Source organism: Diadema setosum, chromosome 20 (assembly GCF_964275005.1).
Source record: "Diadema setosum chromosome 20, eeDiaSeto1, whole genome shotgun sequence".
Taxonomy (NCBI): Eukaryota; Metazoa; Echinodermata; class Echinoidea; order Diadematoida; family Diadematidae; genus Diadema; species Diadema setosum.
The window spans coordinates 13,490,700-13,510,059 of NC_092704.1; the positions used below are offsets into that span (position 1 = coordinate 13,490,700).

General features: G+C 37.2%; 1 protein-coding gene across 1 annotated transcript; it reads right to left on the reverse strand.

The window, feature by feature from the left end:
• Positions 1–1,861: 1,861 nt before the first annotated feature.
• LOC140243431 (uncharacterized) lies at positions 1,862–19,360 on the reverse strand. Its single transcript, XM_072323110.1, has 3 exons — positions 19,313–19,360; positions 15,226–15,414; positions 1,862–3,379 (listed from the first exon to the last, which is right to left on the reverse strand). Exons 1-3 carry the CDS (start codon positions 19,358–19,360, stop codon positions 1,862–1,864), a joined length of 1,755 nt encoding a protein of 584 aa, XP_072179211.1.

Below are 19,360 nucleotides of genomic sequence, written 5' to 3' on the forward strand. Positions count from 1 at the left end.
TTAGCTCTTCTGGGGCCCGTTGCATAAAAGTTACTATTATGGTAACTTTGCCATCCAATGGCAATTTCTATGGAATTCTTGATTTTGATTGGCGGTTGAGTATTGTTGCCATGGTAGTTACCACTGGATGGCAAAGTTACCACAATAGTAACTTTTATGCAACAGGCCCCAACAGACAGGACCTGCTTACAGTCTTACGGATAGAGATCTCACTTTAATTCTGAAATAAGACAATTCTAATTCTTACCGTATGAGACTGCAATCTCAAAATAGGTGTTCTCATGATCAAAACACTTCTCTGATAGATTGAATCATCTGGTCATGGTCATTCGCGAAGTATGAAAATCAGTGCAGTTCGTTTATTTCCGGTGACGTATCCACAAGAAAGCCATTCCAGCTTTATTTTCTGAAAGTTTTTGAAAGTACATGTATACAAAGTATAGTAGATACCTTTCCGATTTGAATGCACTACTGCTACATACCTGACATCGCCTGAATCGCCCTCCCTACGATGAAACCCAGGCTGCGAAACACCATAATGTAAAGGTCCAAAATTTTATAATTAAAAAAAAAAAAATCACGACGTCGGTTCTAGAAAGTACAAAGTAGACTTTTATGTTTCGTCATCGTGTGGCATTTCTACTATCATGCAGAGCTACATGGATTCGTATCACTGCACCTTGCTCTATAAATTTAGTAAATTTTGCCTTAAAAATTTGCCTTGCATCTTAAGTTGCAGTTTCCCTTGAAACTTCATAGGAACTGTAACATATGACAATGCACATTTCGGGTAAACTTTTCATGGTTGTATTATAGGTAAGTCATGCAGTGCAACCCGGCGAAATTCACGACACTGAATGGTGTATTTACTTGGTTGTTGTTTTTTTTCTCGAGACGCGAGAAAAGAATACAAAAAGAAAAAAAAATCAAATTCAATCTCTTTTTGATTTTGTTGTTGTTGTTGTACCAAATCCTCTCAAGGAGGATTTTTTAGTTCAAGGATTTAGTTGTCTATCTTAGTACAAACAAAAACATCGGGTGTTCTATACAGTAATATCGCCACAGCAATATCACATGGTCCACCCTCTAATGATTCAAGTATTATGCATTCTATTATGGTGAATTCCATGTGTCTTTGTTGATCGCCAGAGCCCCGTCGAATAGAAATTGCTTTACACAGTTGTTTGAAACTAACGAATGGCCACCAAAGCAATAAGATAACACGAACAAGAGACAGTAAATGAACGCGATGAAGCACGTTTAGAATGGCTGACGCACTTCGATTATAGTTAGCATCACACAATGTCACATGCAGGCCCTATCTATGTGTCCAATGACTCATCGATTCACTATCGTAATTAGCATAATCATGGAGTCTTGCTTTGTCCATGTTCATACCAATGTCGCCCGATGATAATTGTGATGGCTTTAGGGTCGGAAAAGCAATGCCTTCCAGTAAACGATTGTTAGCTCTTTAAGGCTTGAATGCTTAAGATCTGGGACACAACTGATTTGCTTCGTAGTGAACATAAAAACAACAACAACAACAACAACAAAACAACAAACAAAACTTGCGTTTTACAATCAACCAAATTCTCACGGCAGGGGTAAAAAAAATCACTCTGGTCCACCGCTGCGTAGACACTGGTAGATTTAGTCATGGGCATTAAACGTAGAAACCGTCGCAGTTAGTTCATTTACAGTGATGCATCGAAAAAAAAAAACATCGTTTTCGCCTTCATTTTCTGCCCTTATTAGAGTATAAAAGTACCAATGTAGTAGACGACACTATTTCGATTTAAAAGTACCATTGAGAGACATCTGAGGCGTTCTCATGTCATGCAGTGAAACATACTACAGGTCAATACATGTAATCGAACATTTGAAGACGTCGTATCAAACGTTGGCTTAGCATGTAATTCAGAATTAATCGTTCATGTGGCGACATCTCGAAGTTTTCTGCTGTCAAGGTTTCGCTATCGCCATCTTCATGATCATCTTGCATTTCGATGATCAAAGCGACACAGATTTGTAGCGCTTCACCCTGTTCCACGGGCTGAGTTAATTTTGCTTTGCAGTTGAGAATTGTAGGCCTAGTTTCTGTTGAAATTGTACGAAATCCCCTATTACGCCGACCGACCGACCCGATTTTTCGTGACGATTCCTTGCCACGAAACATGGCAAAGTCACTATTCTTGAAGTATCTGGGTGTTTGTTCTCGTTGAGAAATGACGATAGCAGTATGATATTTCTGTGTAGCAGAAGGCAACTTTGAACTTAACTTTATTTCGATCTGATCTTCTGACACTGGGTCTTGTGTCACAGACACTTCCATCTCGTTGTCCTTTCCTTGTTCGAAAATGTGTTTCTCCCCAACTACTTTTTTAATCCAAGGAGAAACACGAAGAAACTCCTGCGAGCCAACTGTGACATAAACGGTCTTGTTGTTGGTGATGTGGGATCCCCTAATCTGGTCTTCGAAGCCATTGCTCTTTGGTGGACGGAGATACAACCTTGGACCTGAGAACTCATCAGGTAGTTTCCCGTGCGAGCCTTCGCGAAAGAGTGTCTGTAGCTGCCACACTTCTAAAGATAAATCTGGAAGCTTTTCGGAGGCCCTCGAGAATACAGCAGTGGTCGTCACCTTCTTCAACTGCAGGGCATTCATGAACTGAAATCGGATACACCTGATGATCTCGACAAAGATGTCGTCGTCTTCGCATTGGGTGAGCCACGGCTCAATCTTCTCAAAGAGGGCGTACTCGTTCTCGACGACCAAGTCGAGTCCACTGTCCAGTATGACTAGCATCGTCGCTGCATTGATGTCGAGCACCTGCTGACCTGAAAGCAAGTTGAAATTTGTGAGAAAGGATTGGTGGCACAGCTTCACGATGTCTGGCATGTTGAACTCTTGAGATGTCGGCAGAAGTGAAAGCATCGTCACCACGTCACTGTTGTCGATGAACTCATTACAGAGTCCATGAAGTTCAGGGATCATATATTTATCGGCAAGTCGGATCAGCGACAAGACGTTGTGACTGGTCGGGGTGACCGTGGCAGTGTACAGGAACTTCAGAAAATCCTCGAAAACTAGTGCGTCGGGGTATTCCTCTACCAGCACCTGTCGGAAGACTTGTCCAGAAGTGCTGTCGCTACTTTCGTTACAAAGCTCATTGTTTGCTTGCCAGGTGGGATCAGACAACATCGTTTTAAAGACATCACTCCAGGCACAGAGAACTAGACGATGTGCAAAAAATGTGCGATCCCCTACGCTAAGAATCAGATCACTGTACTGTTCCTGGTTGTACAATGCTCCAAAAACAGTGTCTCCACCAGGATTCTCCTTTCGAGTTCCTTCCTGCAAATACTTGCGAGCAGCCTAAAAAAGTATAGAAATAGATTAACTGATTGAACATACCCGTTTTTCACTGTCTTTACCATCAGGCCCTACAGAGTAAAACACAAAACAAGACTATTTAACTTTGGTAACGTACAATAAAATTAACACATGATTTGCAGATATATTTTGTTTGTTTTTGTTTTGTTTTGTTTTGTTTTTTGCAAACCCATCTCCTAATAGAACTTGCATTGTCACTACACACTAAGAAAAAAAGGTTCAATAAGGGAGCTAGAAGGGTTCGAAGTCGCGAAAATGGGTGCAAACTACACGATTTGAGAAAATGGTGGAACTTTGCTTCTTATATGGTTCATTTTGGGTTCGATCTTGCCACGGTCATTGACGGTGCAATATTACGCCCCAAACTAGTCTCAAAACAAAGGCCATCCTATGGTGTTGCTCGGTACTAAAATGCAATATTACATATCCTTATGCTGATATTATGAACATATATTTTTTGATATCAGGAAACTTAAATTTCTTTCATATTCTATAATCATTCATCGAGAGTATATTTTCAAATTAAGTTGAGTCCATGATGAAAGGGGTCTACTAAAAAAACAAAAGTAGAATACCTGATTGCTTGTCTGGTATTGACCAATCACATTGTGCACATAACCTAGGAGGTTTAACAGATGAAGTTCCAACTGGATGTAATTATTCAAATAGTCGTCAGATTTCTATTGCTGTACAAAACAATTCCACAGGTGCATTTGTGCCTTCGCTGATCGGGATTCGATGCCGCCGTCTCACTGAGCAATCTGAAGATTCATTGTGGACGTTTACGTAATTTTGGCTATATTTTGCTTCAAATGAAATCCTATACTTTAAGATAAAAACATATAAAACAAAAGTCAATTCTGAACAGAAATATTATTGTGCAAAAGTGTTAATCAGAGCTGTTTCATGTGAAAGTGTTTAAACTGTACCCTGGATAGCCGGTTTATTTTATCACTTTTCCTCATGATTCTGACAAAGCAAACTGATATGAATCTTCAAATAGAATTCGCTATCAATAGAAACATCAGATTACTACCCAGGCATGCCTATTAGAATAATGTTCGTTTTATTTCATTTTTTTTAGTAATTTCTATTCGTGTATCCCCGTGTCTTTAACATTCACCTAACCTATCTCTTATTGGTTGGGATGTCGAAACGTAATTACCATTACAAAGACATATCTTCCTGTTTGTGGTTCATTCTTGCTAAGTTGCAATATTGAGCCCATAACAAGTCTCAAAGAAAGATCCATATGGTGTTGATCGACACTTGAATACAATATTGCATACCGTCGTGGTGCTACTATGTACATGTTTTTTTAAAGAAATCATAAAACTTGATGTTCTCCCATAATTTCATAATCATTCATCGGAGCACTTTTAAATGAAGTTGAGTCTTTGATGAAAGGGTCTGCGAACAAGCTAACGAAGAATACTTGACTGCTCGTCTGGTATTGACCAATCGAAATGGAATATGTCACAGCATTCCCTGCATGCTTACTGTGCGATGATGGAATCAAACCCTGTACACGCTAAAGATTTTCGTTGCGACTCGATCTCGGGACAGAAAAAAAAAGTCAATATTTTTTCAAGGCCCTCAAATCTGAAATTCCATCCACTCTGATGTGAAATGTAAGAAAACGGTACAAAGTTTTAAGGAAGCTTTAAAACGTATTTTACTTGAAAGGTTTTCTGGAAGTTACCAATATCATTTTACGAATTTATAAGAGACTAGCAAGATAGGGTGTGTTTGTGAAAATGACATCTTGTGTATTGCTAATATGCGCTGGTCCATGTTTTTGTCTGTGTATGCATGTGTGTGTATATGTGAGTGTGTGTGTGTTTGTGTGTGTGTGTGTGCCAATGTTTTTCTCTGTATATACAATGTATTTACTTTTCCGGGATTAGTTTTAAATAAGGCCAATTGCCTTCTCACTCACCCTTTCACTTGATATCTTTTGCTGTTTGTTTGCTTTGTTTGTTTGTTTGTCACATTGTCATTTTATTCATACCATTGTCACATTTTATGTATGCATATTTTATTAAGTGAACGTAAAGGAAATGATAAACTAAAATCATTTAGAGAGCAAACTCGCGGATATATAAGGGTGCAAACTACACGATTTATTTGTAAGGGTTGATTTTTTCCCCCCTTTTTTTTTCATGGATTCATGCACGGTAAAGCCTAAGGGTAAAATGCATGCACATGAAAAATGTAAGCACATGTTTCCGTGTGCTTGCAAACACCACATTTTAGAATGAATAAAGACTAGCTGTGATAGTGGAATTTCTCATGAATAAATAATAAAGCATTAAAACCCTGGCTATTGTTCAACACCATCGTCAGGGTGTTAACCACATACTCCCATACACACCCATTGACCGCCGTGCAAAGTGAAAATTTTGTACAGAGGGTTGGAAGTAGAGCAAAATCTGTAACCTAACTGTCAAATTGATCATGGATTTCATGAAACTGATTTGTGTTTTAAACCACCTCCAACGAAATTGTACACTATACAACTATCTCCCATATCAATGATAGTGTTATCTGATATATAGTTACTGAATTATTAAGAATCAAAAGTGGAATTTTTTTTTTAAACGCCTATTAATCCATAGAATACATTCGATGCAAAATAATGACATGGATGTTTCCTAGAGTGTCAATTCACGGACCCAGTAGTTTGGTCACCTGGTGTGGGCATGTTCATTCTTTTCTTGAACATGATTTATAAATTCAATGAATTGTTGAGTCGTGCAAACTTATGTGCACATAAGTTGACTCCCAGATGGCTCATTGTACAGCTCGTTCATGCGTGTTTGAGCTGAGCATCTAGCGCAAAGTCCATTTCCATAGCAGATCAGCTCTTCTGAGGCTTTTCTTAGCGGCTTACTGCAACTCTGACTTCAAAATTATTTTGTCCACTTCATAATATCAAGACCCCGCAGAATCCTACCACGTGGAAAATGGTGAGTTAAAACATCATCGTAAAGCATGATTTGAAATATCCACAATGTTCTCGACCAAGGCCTTACTCTCGATATTACCCTTCATCAAATTTCTTGTATCTGTTATGTTTTTGGTTGTATAGCCATGTCTTATAATGTAGGCTTGCAGGCAGTAATATTAAAATGTTTATTTTAGAATTCTGTTAAAACTGGCTAGTTTTATGCGTGCTGTTTTCTGTTCTATTTTGTTTTGTTTCGTAACCATTTTGTGGAATTAGAGCAGCTTTAGCGATAAAATGTCTTGCTAAAGACGTCATAGCATTCCGATTTCAGATTTCAGATTCATTTATTGTTCATTTAGGAAATTCTTTTTTGTTGGTACATGGGCGTGCACATAGGAATATCTACATACATGCATAAACTCACATATATTCATGTACATGTACACATTATAAATGATACAATTTTCACTACATACACAATTATACAAGCATAATTTATACTCACAATACAGTGAACACATACATAATCACAAATTTCAAGTAATTCTTTATATTTACCGATCAACAACAAAACAAAATAGTTAAGAAAACGTGGAATCGGATATTCCTATAGGAAGTGTATCCTTAACATAACCTTTACGCCACCTCCCCCCCCCACACACACAAACACACATCCCCAAGGATAATACATCGCGTCGTGCCATACCACATTATTTTGATTAATAACGAATAAAAGGAACGGAACTGAAGTTGATGAATAATTGTTGATAAACTTATGGATAAATAGACTAGTGTACTAACTAAACTTATAATGGCAAACATTGCACGCTTATCTTTATGCTGGGATAATTCTCTGTAGTCAGGTAGTGTTAGTGGTAGACTTAAGTTCACCCTGTATGCAGCAAGGCAGTGCATAAAAATTGAACTAAACATTAAGCTGCCATGGAGAGAGTTATGTAGTCACATTTACATAAGTTAGCTCTTCTGCAAAATTATTACACACGCATGAACAGTGGCCTTGAACTCATGACACTTGATTTTTCCTTTTCAGGTATTCAAGCAAGATACAATAATTTGCGCGCATTCTCCTGATCACGTAAACTGATATGCAATTCTGAAGGACAGAGTGATTCCTCAACAGAATATGTAAGTTTCATTAATGGATTAATCCGTAATACATGTACACTTGTATATTTTCAGGTTATTGATTCATCTAGATTTTCAGCATGTGATAACCGTGAAGTATATTATATTAAAGCGTATTATTACACATGAACGCAGTTTTATCAGTTACTATAACGTAGCCACCGTTTAGTGGGTTGCGGAAAATTTGATAAGACTATAGTTCAATTTTTGATACCATCTATAATCGAGAGATATGTTACTCAAGTGGACCATTGCGATCATTCATTCTTGCCTTTTCCGTTCTATATACGTCTTCTCAGTTTTTTTGGACTTTTTCCTGAAAACTCCATGATGGATTGTAACTCATACAGGCAGCATCTCTACCCCGCAAGAATCTTCATTTTTTTCATTTTTTTAAATTTATTTATTTGTATATTATTTATTTTATCTTATTTTATTTTATTTATTATTATTATTATTATTATTATTTATTTATTTTTTTTTTTTTTTTTTGGGGGGGGGGTAATCTTCTTTTCTGTAACCAGTATTATCAAAGTAAATCAAATCAATGTTATGAATAAGTAGAGGGGGCTATATTTTCTCTTTTTGTGTGTGTGTGGTAGCAGGATTAGAGGTGTCAACCATAATGGGCATCATTACACCCATTGCCATGGCCAGCACCCGGACCATCATCTGTGGCAAGCTCAGCAACGGCTGAATGGCTGAGGTCTATAAGTCTTACTCCTTTCCTAACTGTGTAAAATACAGCAAACTGATGTTAAATTGGCATGTAATTTGATGTTGTCTTACTTTGTTATTTTATGTTATGAAGACTTTGAGTTGGTCAGGAAAAATGTGGGAATATTTGAATATGCCCTATGTCATAAATGTATGCAGGCCTACATAAAAGGTGTGTATTTTCATCTCAGTCCAAATTCGCCACATTTTTCTTTTCAACATGACTTTACTCAGGCTATTCCACATTTATTCTTTTTTTTTTCCAGCTCTAACTTAGTGATGTCGGCATGCTGTCTCCTAATTCCCCGTCTGCCTGGAGAGGACATGCTGTATGTCTGTGACAAAGTAAGTGCTGCACTTTTATTTTTTTATGGGAGACGGGAATTCCATCTGCTTTGTGACTAGAAATATAAGAGGAATATTTCCTTGCAACATTATCATGTTTTACTTATATGACAAAGAGCTGAAATAAATCTATCCGACCGGATTTGTTTAGAAACCAAAATCAAAGCTTAAAGGGATGGTATAGTATTGGTGGAGGTGAGGATTTGGGCTTTTAACTTTTTGTGATATACCAAGAACCTACTTATGAAATAATAGAGAGTATGTCATTCTAAGAGGAATTCTAAAGATTATTTGATGAAATTTGGTATTAAAATGGATGAGCCATCCAAAAACAAAATAAAACGCAGCGATCGTGATAAAAAGTGAGTCCTATATTATATTATTATTGCTCTGTTTTGGATATCGCAGCTATTTCAAAACCATTTCTCATTATTTCAGCAAAAGACGTTAGAAACCTGAAGTAGATCTATGCAATCAATTTCATTTTCCATTTTCTGGTCAATGATCATAGTTGCAACCTGTTAGTTTATGTAAACAACAAAACCGCCTATAGTGTAAACGACCTATTTTCTTCGAAATTTTATTCAGTCATTATTTATTCATGCCAAAATCTCTTTCAGAACCTGGCAGGACTAAATCCCACAATCTTCACTGTGAATGCTGCGCACTATTTGGCTGGATGGTTGTGAAATCTGCCCGAATTCCTGTATACAATCGTGTCTTCCTTCGCTACAATGTTTCCGGCCTTCTGTGCTCTGTGGCTTTCAGTATCCCAGAAAAGGCAGAAACACCCGATGCATACTTCAGCAGTACATTGCAAGCCTTGATCTGAACAGGCAACTATCACGAAGAAAAACCTACGGCATTTCATTAACAATATTGTTCAATAATTGTCTTGATATAGTTTACCAGCCTAAAGTTTTCATGGTGTATACTTTTACAAGGAATTGTCACCAGAGAAATGATGTTGTTCAGCTTGTCCCTCCGTTCGTACATCAGTCTGTTATCGATTATGGCAACGTTGTATCACGAAGGGAAATGAAACGAAAAGTACAAGTGGACAAGTTAATGCAGGGAGATTACTTTAGCAGTTGAACACATCGTCACAAATTGAGGAATATCGGAAAATCCGTTGAAGAGCTATTATATACACATATATTTAGAGTTTCAGTGCCGCCATTACGAGATGAGAAAGCTACATCTTTGACGTCAACCATGGAAAATTATATAAAGAAATGTAAAGAAAATAGGCATAGTTTCACGTTTCTAGCATTACAAAAGGAGCACTTGATTTACTTCTTCCAGAAGGGGGCGGGGGTAATATTACCCTTAACATTATGGCGACGACAAATAAGTGGAGGCAATTTGTACTTTTCATTTAGAATCAGATTTTATGGAATTCCCTTGATATTTTCTTCATATACGTTTCCATACATGAAAGTGACACTGAAACTTTCAAAAATGCATAACTTCCACTGGATCATACGATTTTCCATGTTCACTTATGTGTTCTTATGATATTGCTCCAATCCACGGGTACATTTGGGTTTCATTCCCCTTTAAGTACTGTTTGAGGTATCCAAATGAAACTTTGCATATGTATTTACGATTGGATGAAGTTACTTCTACCACCTTGTGGGTGCCAGCGTTCAAGGTCAAATATTGTAGGTCATTGTCAAATTCTACAATGTCATTTCGTGCTCTTTCTTTGCATCTCACCTTGTAAGCACTGTCGACATAGTATTGTGGTGTTCTTTTAATAACTTTCCACACTTTTGAGCTATATGACCACCAAATTCACTCCCCAGAACATCTAAAGATGGCTGTCAAGTGTTGATATTGGTGAAGTCCGACTCCGTCAACAGTCAAAAAGTCAATGAGCTTACATTTGAAAATCAGTGTAATCACAAATTCGATATGTGGGCGAGACATCACTTCGCTTTTACCTTGTTAGATGGTGAATATTTGTGAAGCTTCCGTTTCTAATTCATACAGCATCAGCATACCTTATGTCTGAGAATAGTGGTAAAGAACTGAAAGAAGATTAGATACTTTGGCAACAGCGTGTAAAATTCGCAAAATTTTATTTTGTGCCTTATTTGCTGAACAAACGTCGTAGGAGGACTACAACCTGCCAGGCAGTATGGCGGAACAATTACTCTATTATTAGCGTCATAGAATAAATGACAATGATGTAGTTCTGAAGCATGCTATTCATTAGATACTTTTGCAATGACTCCATGTATACTTTTAATCGAACTAGGTATATAATCACCAATGTCTTGTACTTGAATAACGACAGAATGATTTCGGTGAGGAAAGTTTTCTGTCACGTCATTTAGGAATAAGGGAACGTGTCAATATTATGCTATTTGTTCCATAGTTATTTCTGAAGTGGTTAAATGTATTTTCCTTTAAAAAAAATCATTTTATATATACCTACGTTGCATCCAGATGCCTATTGGTTGAAAAGTATGGGCAATGTATTCAAAGTACAAAGATCATACGCTAATGGGCCTAGGGTATACAACATTTCACTCGTTGTTGTTGTTTTGCTTTGTTTTGTTTTGTGGTTTTTTTTTTTTTTGGGGGGGGGGGGGGGAACACGGTTCAAAGTGTCCTGAAACCTTGTATAATACATGCATTTAGTCATGTATGATGCCAAACTGTTCCCGCTCATACAAATGCAGCCGTTTCAAGGAAATAACATAAGATTATTCTTATACTCCATGATTAGGTAATGCTTAAGTGGTTCATAAGAGTCCAGTGAAACTGTGTACAGAACAAAAAGTGGATTTGACAATGGTATACGATATTCGCAATTTACTCTTTGACGGGGTCTATCATCCGATTAATATGTATAAGCACGGTAGTCCCCTATTCGGAAACTACAAGTTAGATAAGCTGCAATCATTTTGCACGCGACCATATGGCGTTATAGCCAAAGGTGATCTGCAAATCACTGTGTGCCTACAGAGGATTGGAAAACGTAACAACTTTCTATGTATAGAACAACGAAACAGAAACTGGTGCATGTATCATTCTCAGTCACTTTGTTAGTCATTATGATGATTTGCTCATTGCAGTTCCGGAATCTCAGCTCGAGGGACTCGAATTGATCACCCAAAACAAAATCTGAATACATAACCATGATAACTGCGATTCTGCCTAGTCTCCATTGGTAGCCCATAAGGGCTGGTATCAAGTTTGATTTTCATATTATAATTATACCTTGTATTTAGATGTTTTCATCGAAATGCCCGTATACCTGAATATGGTATGCGTATGTCAGTTAAGTATCTAAACCATAATGAATTGTAGTCGTAATCTAAGTGCCAAGAATCTCATGATTTGAATAAGTGTGAACACCAAGACATGTCCTGATAAGGACTTTAAGACAATTGGCATCGTCATTATAAAACAAACTTTTAATTGTAAGACATGTTTTAAATTTTAGATAAATTCATGTCTATGCTATAAACATATCTTTTTGATGATTCATGATGACGTCACTGTTACATGTATATTGTACGCATGAAAATATGTAGGCCTATTCGTTTAAATGCATACAAACAACTTGTTAAATCCTCTTACATTTTTTTTTATATATGGTGCATACCTTAGAAATGTACGTAGCATGCTTTTGTTTTTTGAGGCTTTGTGTCCTGGCAAAAAGCATATCTTATTCTTATAGATTATGTGAATAAGTACGTATTCAAGAACGTTTTGAATAAAACGTATCCAGACAAATGTATATCATATTTTTACCTATTCCTTCATGCAGATGTATGCTCTTGCCTAGAGGGTTTGTTTGATAGATAGTGATAGTGCTCACCTCATTGGAAAGGTAATTGGGTAAATATTTGGTTTTAGTATGTCATTCAAACACAACTATAAGTTAACTTCTACATTAACATTTCAAAACTCACAAATTCCACGCACACATTTCATGATTCACAGGATCCAAATTACACCAATCTTATTTACTTTGCAGAGTGCAACAACAGCATAAGTTTGATATACTGAGCAAACAGGCTTGCATTAGTTCGCACTATTCAAGGTTTAAAGTAGTTAAGTAACCAAATTGTACCTTGTTATGTATATTAAGTATATTTACCTTGCGCCATATATAAAGGTATAATGTTGCAAATATGTGGTGCTTATTTCATCCATAACTGCTGCAAAATTGCTTCTTTAAAGGAGCCAATCGGTGTCACTGCCTGTTCCTCTATAGAGACGCAATATTGCCCAGTAATCTCAAGGTTCACTTGAGGTTATACTGGGCAACATTGCGCCTCTAAAGGCGTAGACAGTGACACTGACTGGCTCCTTTAAAGAAGCAATTTTGCTGCAGTCATGGATCAAATAAGCACCACATAGGTGCAACATTATACCTTTATATATGGCACAAAATCGCACCCTCAAAAGAGGCTACAATCTTGGAACTTAGGGTGCTTCTTTGCACCCTCACGAAAGGTGTAAAGTTGCACCAAAAGTGGAGGCAAGAGAGGGTGCAAAGTTGCGCCGAAAATTAAAGGGAGAAAGATCGCACCCTCAAGAAAGGTGCATCTCAGCACCAATTAGTGTGGGTGGAAAGATGCACCCTCAAGAAAAGGGTGCAACTTAGCACCACTTAATGTGGGTGGAAATATGCACCCAAGGGAACCACTTCGCACCCTCAATAAATGGTGCAATGTTGCACCTTCTTTGGCGGTGCAAAGGTGCACCCACAGGTTGCAAGGTTATACCCTTGCGCAAGGTACCACTTTTGCACCCATTTCTCGAGGGTGCAAGATAACACCCATAGGGAGCCACCAGTGTGACATCACTTTGCACCCTTAAAAGGTGCAAGAATGAATCATTTTTTCTTAGTGTGTACTTGTATACGCATATTGACTCCAATGCTTACCCGGGATGACACCTCAAAGCACTTTGTATCCAGTAGAAAACACAACTGTCAGTGTACCATTTTCTCTGGGCAAGTTTTACTTGGAGAGCCAGAGACACATTGATTAAACCATAGTGCTCACATTAGAGTTTACAATTCACAGGACATACGCTAATAATAGCCCTAAAACATTTTTTTTTTCAAAGGTTTATGGAGTCTTGGCCGGAATCAATGGGTTTAGATCGTTCTTGCCCTGTCTTCAGTTTTCCAAAAGGTGAATTTTCGAGATGAAGTAAGGAGAATTGATAAGGAGGAAACATTATGCTTGAAATAAGGATATGATATATACCGGGTGTCCCCCCCCCCAAAAAAAAAAAAAAAAAAAAAGCGGAACGGTGGATTTTCAGTACCTTGCGTCCTAAAAGTGATATATTTTTGACATCATTAGAAAGAGAATCTTCCGCAGAAGACAATGATACCCAAATCATTAAATTTGGTTCAGTACTTTTTATTCTACGCCAATTTCTGAAAATGCAGTCATTTTCAAATTTCGCAGGATTTTTGCGACTTATGAGATAATAATTTGAGTGCGACAAGCGATCCATACGGTGATCCATGTCAACAAAAGATACAGCTTTCACATTTGGGCACGGGCCAGGAAAAAACAGTGTGTGTGTGTGCAAGGAGCTTGAAGCTCCTTGGTGTGTGTGTCTGTGTGTGTGTGCGCGCCCAATATGAAAGCGTTAACTTGTGTTGACATCGATCAACGAGCTTACACAATTCACCGTATGGAACGCGTGTCGCACCCAAATTATTATCTCATAAGTCGCAAAAAATTGAAAATGACTGCATTTACAGAAATTGGCGTTGAAGAAAAAGTACTGAACCAAATTTAATGAATTTGGTATCATGGTCTTTTGCAAAAGATGTTCTTTCTAATGATGTCAAAAATGTATCACTTTTAGAACGCAAGGTACTGAAAATCCACCGTTCCGCTTTTTTGGGGGGACACCCGGTATATATATGTACATATACTTGTATATATAATATGAAAGTTCTACGTCGGTGTGTAGTAAATAGATATCAAGAGTAAAATCAGTCGTATAAACATTGCAGGAGCCAAAAATTATATATATATATATATATATATATATATATATATAGGCCTATATGTTAAAGAGTTTAATCGCAAAACCGGTTAAGCGCAATTTATAAACATTTTAAGGTTAGTCCATCATCAGAGTCAAATAAGACGTTAGTGTTTCCTCATTTGTTACATAACAGGAATATTCTTGAAGTTATGATTGAAAATATTCCATATTTTCATATAATTTTCCTGTTTCTTTTAAGCAGCTTTAATTGCAAATTATCTCAAAGGGAGTTAACTCGTTGTGCGCTCAAACTCTTCATATAACTAGTACAATGTCTTTATCTTGAAAACTCTACGGTTTTTTTTCGTTTTCGTCCCTATCTGTACGATATTGAAGCTGTGTCAAGATTCAAGATTCAAGATTCAAATTTATTTTCACTTCCATCAAATAAACAAAGAAATTATATACGTTGCATATGTACAGGATATTTGTAATAATTGCAATCAATACAGTGCACTCCCGTTATAACGGACGCAGTCATAACGAAGTAAAAATTCAGACTGCAGCTTCATCCACTATTTTTGTATTTTTGTATTTTTATTCGGTTATAACGAAATTTCGATATAACGAAAGAACTTCATTATAACGGGAGCCTACTGTATTCTTCCATCACAATATGAAGGAGATGTACCTGAACCTTTTCAAGTTGTTTTTGGCGCACATGGGAATCATCTTCGCCATTCCTTCCTGTCTCACGTGTCCATCTCGAGCTTAAGTAATCATCATCACTGTACCTATTATAGTCATTATCCTCATCGTAGGAGCCGTAGTCGTCATAATACGGGGAATCGTCTGAATCACTCATCTTGTAGTTCTTCGGCTGGGGCAAAACAAGTCATGGCTTTTGTGAGATTTTTGTAGAATATTCAGAAGAGTTACAATTAGAATGATATTCAAATGTTTATATGAATAATACAATGGTTTAGCAATATATACTCGATCTCTACTCTACTGTAGATTATTTCAACAATGATATTCCTATACAACGATATTATCAATTATTTGAATAAATTTGTTCTCGCTGATAATATCATTAAATTCAACGATCTGACGCACACTTTTGGTACATGTGCATATCTTTAAATTTATCAATCAGAAAAGTGAAGTAAATCTGTGGAGGGAAACAAAGCAGGAGAAGGATGTGGGAGCATAGGGGTATTAAAAGGCCAGAATTTTACGTTAGAAATAGGACGACCTTGTTTCATGTAAATGAATTTCACGAAAATATGTCAAGGTTTTTTTTTCATACATAGTATGATGTTAACTTGTCTTACGTTAATATTCCTATAGGTGTCGATCGTAATCGGGTAAATTTTTTGTAAGTCGTCATAAACATTTTCTGAAGAAAGTATTGCGAATTTATATGAACAAAGTCTTCCTTTTTCTTGACCACTATTGCAATCATTTTTCATAAATTATTCAACCTGCAGGTTACGTCGTTTAACCAAAATATAACATGTATGGGCTCAAAAGTCACGTTTATTCCACTTTATTATTGATCATGCTTTTCCTAATTTTATGTTTCATCAGTATTCGGGTTGAGAAACATTTGATACCACATGGAATTTTAACTGGTATTATAAACTGGTCACAGTTGAATCCATTTAAATGGAAGTTACTGAATCGCACGCATCATGGACCATTTCATTCAGGTCGAAACCAAGGGAATAAACTGACAAGCTGCCAGACAAGTCGCCAGACATAGATTTTCAGTTAAGGGCAGATTCCGAAAGAGCAAACTCTAAGCTTTAAAATGTGTAATTCAAAAATGTATAATTCAATTCAAATGGACTCTCCAAGCCTACGTAAATCGTAATCTTTACAAACCGTGCTATAACCATGATAGCTGTGCGATGAATGGGACAAAATAGGATGTAAACCTTCGGAACTACAACAATGAAGAGTTTGTCAGATCAAACTGAAATTGAGCATGCCACAAACACATTTTGTCTTTGATCAATGCAAACTTTCATAGCGGTATAGATTGCATTATCCTTTCAAAAGTTAATAGTATTGAGTTGAAAGTTAAGAGTGTGCAAAGGATTTTCATGAAATAAAAAGGGGCCTCTGAGACATACCTGATCTCACTACTCTACAAAACAGGGTTGTAGGAAAACTGCTGATAACACACTTGTCCATTCATTTTATGATTCCAAACTTTTAGGAATAATGCAGAAGAGGAATATCTTTTTCAGAAAATTTGAAAAACTCAAGATTTGCTTGGTTGACCTGTTTCACCTTTTTGAGTCCTCATGCACGTAATATCAGATGGTGCGACTGTTTGTTAGTTTTGTGGTGCATGGTCACATGATAATTCTGCTTCTGTTAATATTGCAAATACGCTATATAATGTATATTGTTGAAAGCACTGGCCTCGACTAGCCTGCACGCTATTTCCGGTTCTCTTTTTTTTTTCTTTTTTTTAAAGCAACAATGTTGTTTTAACTGGCAGATTAACCAGTTGATTCCACTTTAAAATTATGTTATAAGCTATAATAGCTATAATAGCTGGAAAACATGCTACGTTAGACGAATGAAATAATCTCGGGCCTCCGAAACAAAAACAAAAATCAATAATCTTTTTATTAACATTCAATAAACAAAACACCGCGGAGGGGATCGTCATAGTGATAATGGTGAAACAGAGGGAGATTCATTTGTTTTAATGGGTATAATACCTACAACATCTTTTTTTTCCAAGCTTTTTAGCCCTCCATGGACTATTTTGTTAATTTTCAGAGATTTCAAGAGTGACTGTGTGTTTCTTTCTTTTTTTTTTAGCCAAAACATATTTTGTCCGTTTTAAAGCAAAATGAAAGAGACAGACTCGGTTCCACCCCCCCCCCCCCCAGCTGTCCCGCGGCCTTTCATTGTATTCCCTGTGACAATCGCTGTTAGGATTTTCTACACTAAGCCTAAAAAAAGACAAACATTCCAAATGTGTTAAATCAGAGGTACAGCTGTATCAACAGAATTGTTCTTTTCAGTATAGCATTATCACACGACGTAGGCTAGACCTTTCAGTGTAATCTAATCAGTCATTAAAAGTGAGAAATTTGCAATATACTGTACATAGGAGCATCGAACGGCATGCACAAAATTGTAAAGGCATGCACACTAAGCAGTTGACGGATGTATAGTTTGTAGAATCAAAGGCCAGGTCTTTGTCAAGAGGCGATAATTTGACGAATGATGTCATTGATGATTCCTCACTTACCAACTCGATCTGTTGCTTTGAAGCCAAGTTACAGACTCACAGATTTCATTAACTTTAAATCAGTGAGACAAATGAGAACCAGCAATACATGAATACCCCGATTTAGAATAATCAGGGCGTCTGTTAGCAAAAGAAACGATACTGCGGTTCATGTACTGTATATTGCAATAGTGTTGGTGTGATGGACGCGATAATGGAGGGCTCCTTCTCATTTTTAACCTCGCCTACATATATCTACTGGGGAATCCCACTATGATGTCAGCGAACCAAAGGCAAACTGCATTGCTTTCGAAGGTATTTGCATATTTGAAAGTGTGTGTATGTTGGGGGGGGGGGGGAGGGAGGGTGCGTGTGTGTGTGGGGGGGGGGGTGCTGTTCACACAACCCCGTAAACTTTTTCGGATCCCCCCCCCCCCCGCCTCCTCCATTGCTCCTTGTCTATCCTCACATTTATTTTGTTTTGTTTGGATTTTTTTTTTTTGCTTGTTTTTACTGTTCCATATTCTACAGTGCACTCCCGTTATAACGAACACGGTTATAACGAAATTCTGGTTACAACGAAGTAAAATTTAGGGCCGCAACATTGTCAGCTCTATGTATTTTTATTGTTTATTCATTCGGTTATAAAGAAATTTCGATATAGCGAAAGAAAATTGCCAGTCCCGAGGACTTCGTTATAACGGGAGTCCACTGTAGTACGTTTTACATATATACCAGAAGGTATAAACAAGAGATTGAAAGTGTGAATTATCGAATACAATAAGAAAACATGTATCTTGGTTAATTTCAAGTCAAATACGGATGATTCTGGTGCAAAAATTCAAATAGATCGAGATAATAGATGATGGAAAATGACTATTACATTATTTTGTTCAAAATTGCGCTCGGTAGATTGGAATTTTTTCAATGATATGAAAGACTCAAATTGAAAGACTCAAATAAGTATTATAACCAGCTAGGGTTACAGATATCTATTCTGATTGTATAATGATTTTTTTTTCTGAAATAAAGGTAAGAAAAAAAAAGAATATTAACACAAGGAATACCTAAAATAATGATGTTTGTTTTATAAAATAACTAAAATGTCACCCAAATTGCAAAGCGCCATGGCCTCGGCCCACAGACAATCCTTCTGGTCCTCGTTCTTATAAAGTTCATGTCCTTCTGGTCGCAGAGGGCATACGGGTGGGGCTTATGCTCCACTTCCTGTCAAAATATTGCCTGTTTAATACCCTCTTTCGTAACCGGTATGGATGATGAAATGAAATCTCATAAAAGATAACACACGCGTAATTTTAGAACAATAATATGGAGCGCCCATGAGCTACACATACGATTATAATGATGTGGAGCCACGACGTCGGAGCTCGGCCTTTCACGAGGCCCAAAACTGAATGTTGATCAGCGAGATGTTTCTCCTCCTCAACTCATTATAAGCTCTTTGATGTTGATACACGCATTACAGACTTTTTTAGCCGTTTCGTTCGTTACTCAGACTTACGCAGGCGTTTGATGATCCGTAAGCTGCGCTGAAAGAAGACGGTACCAT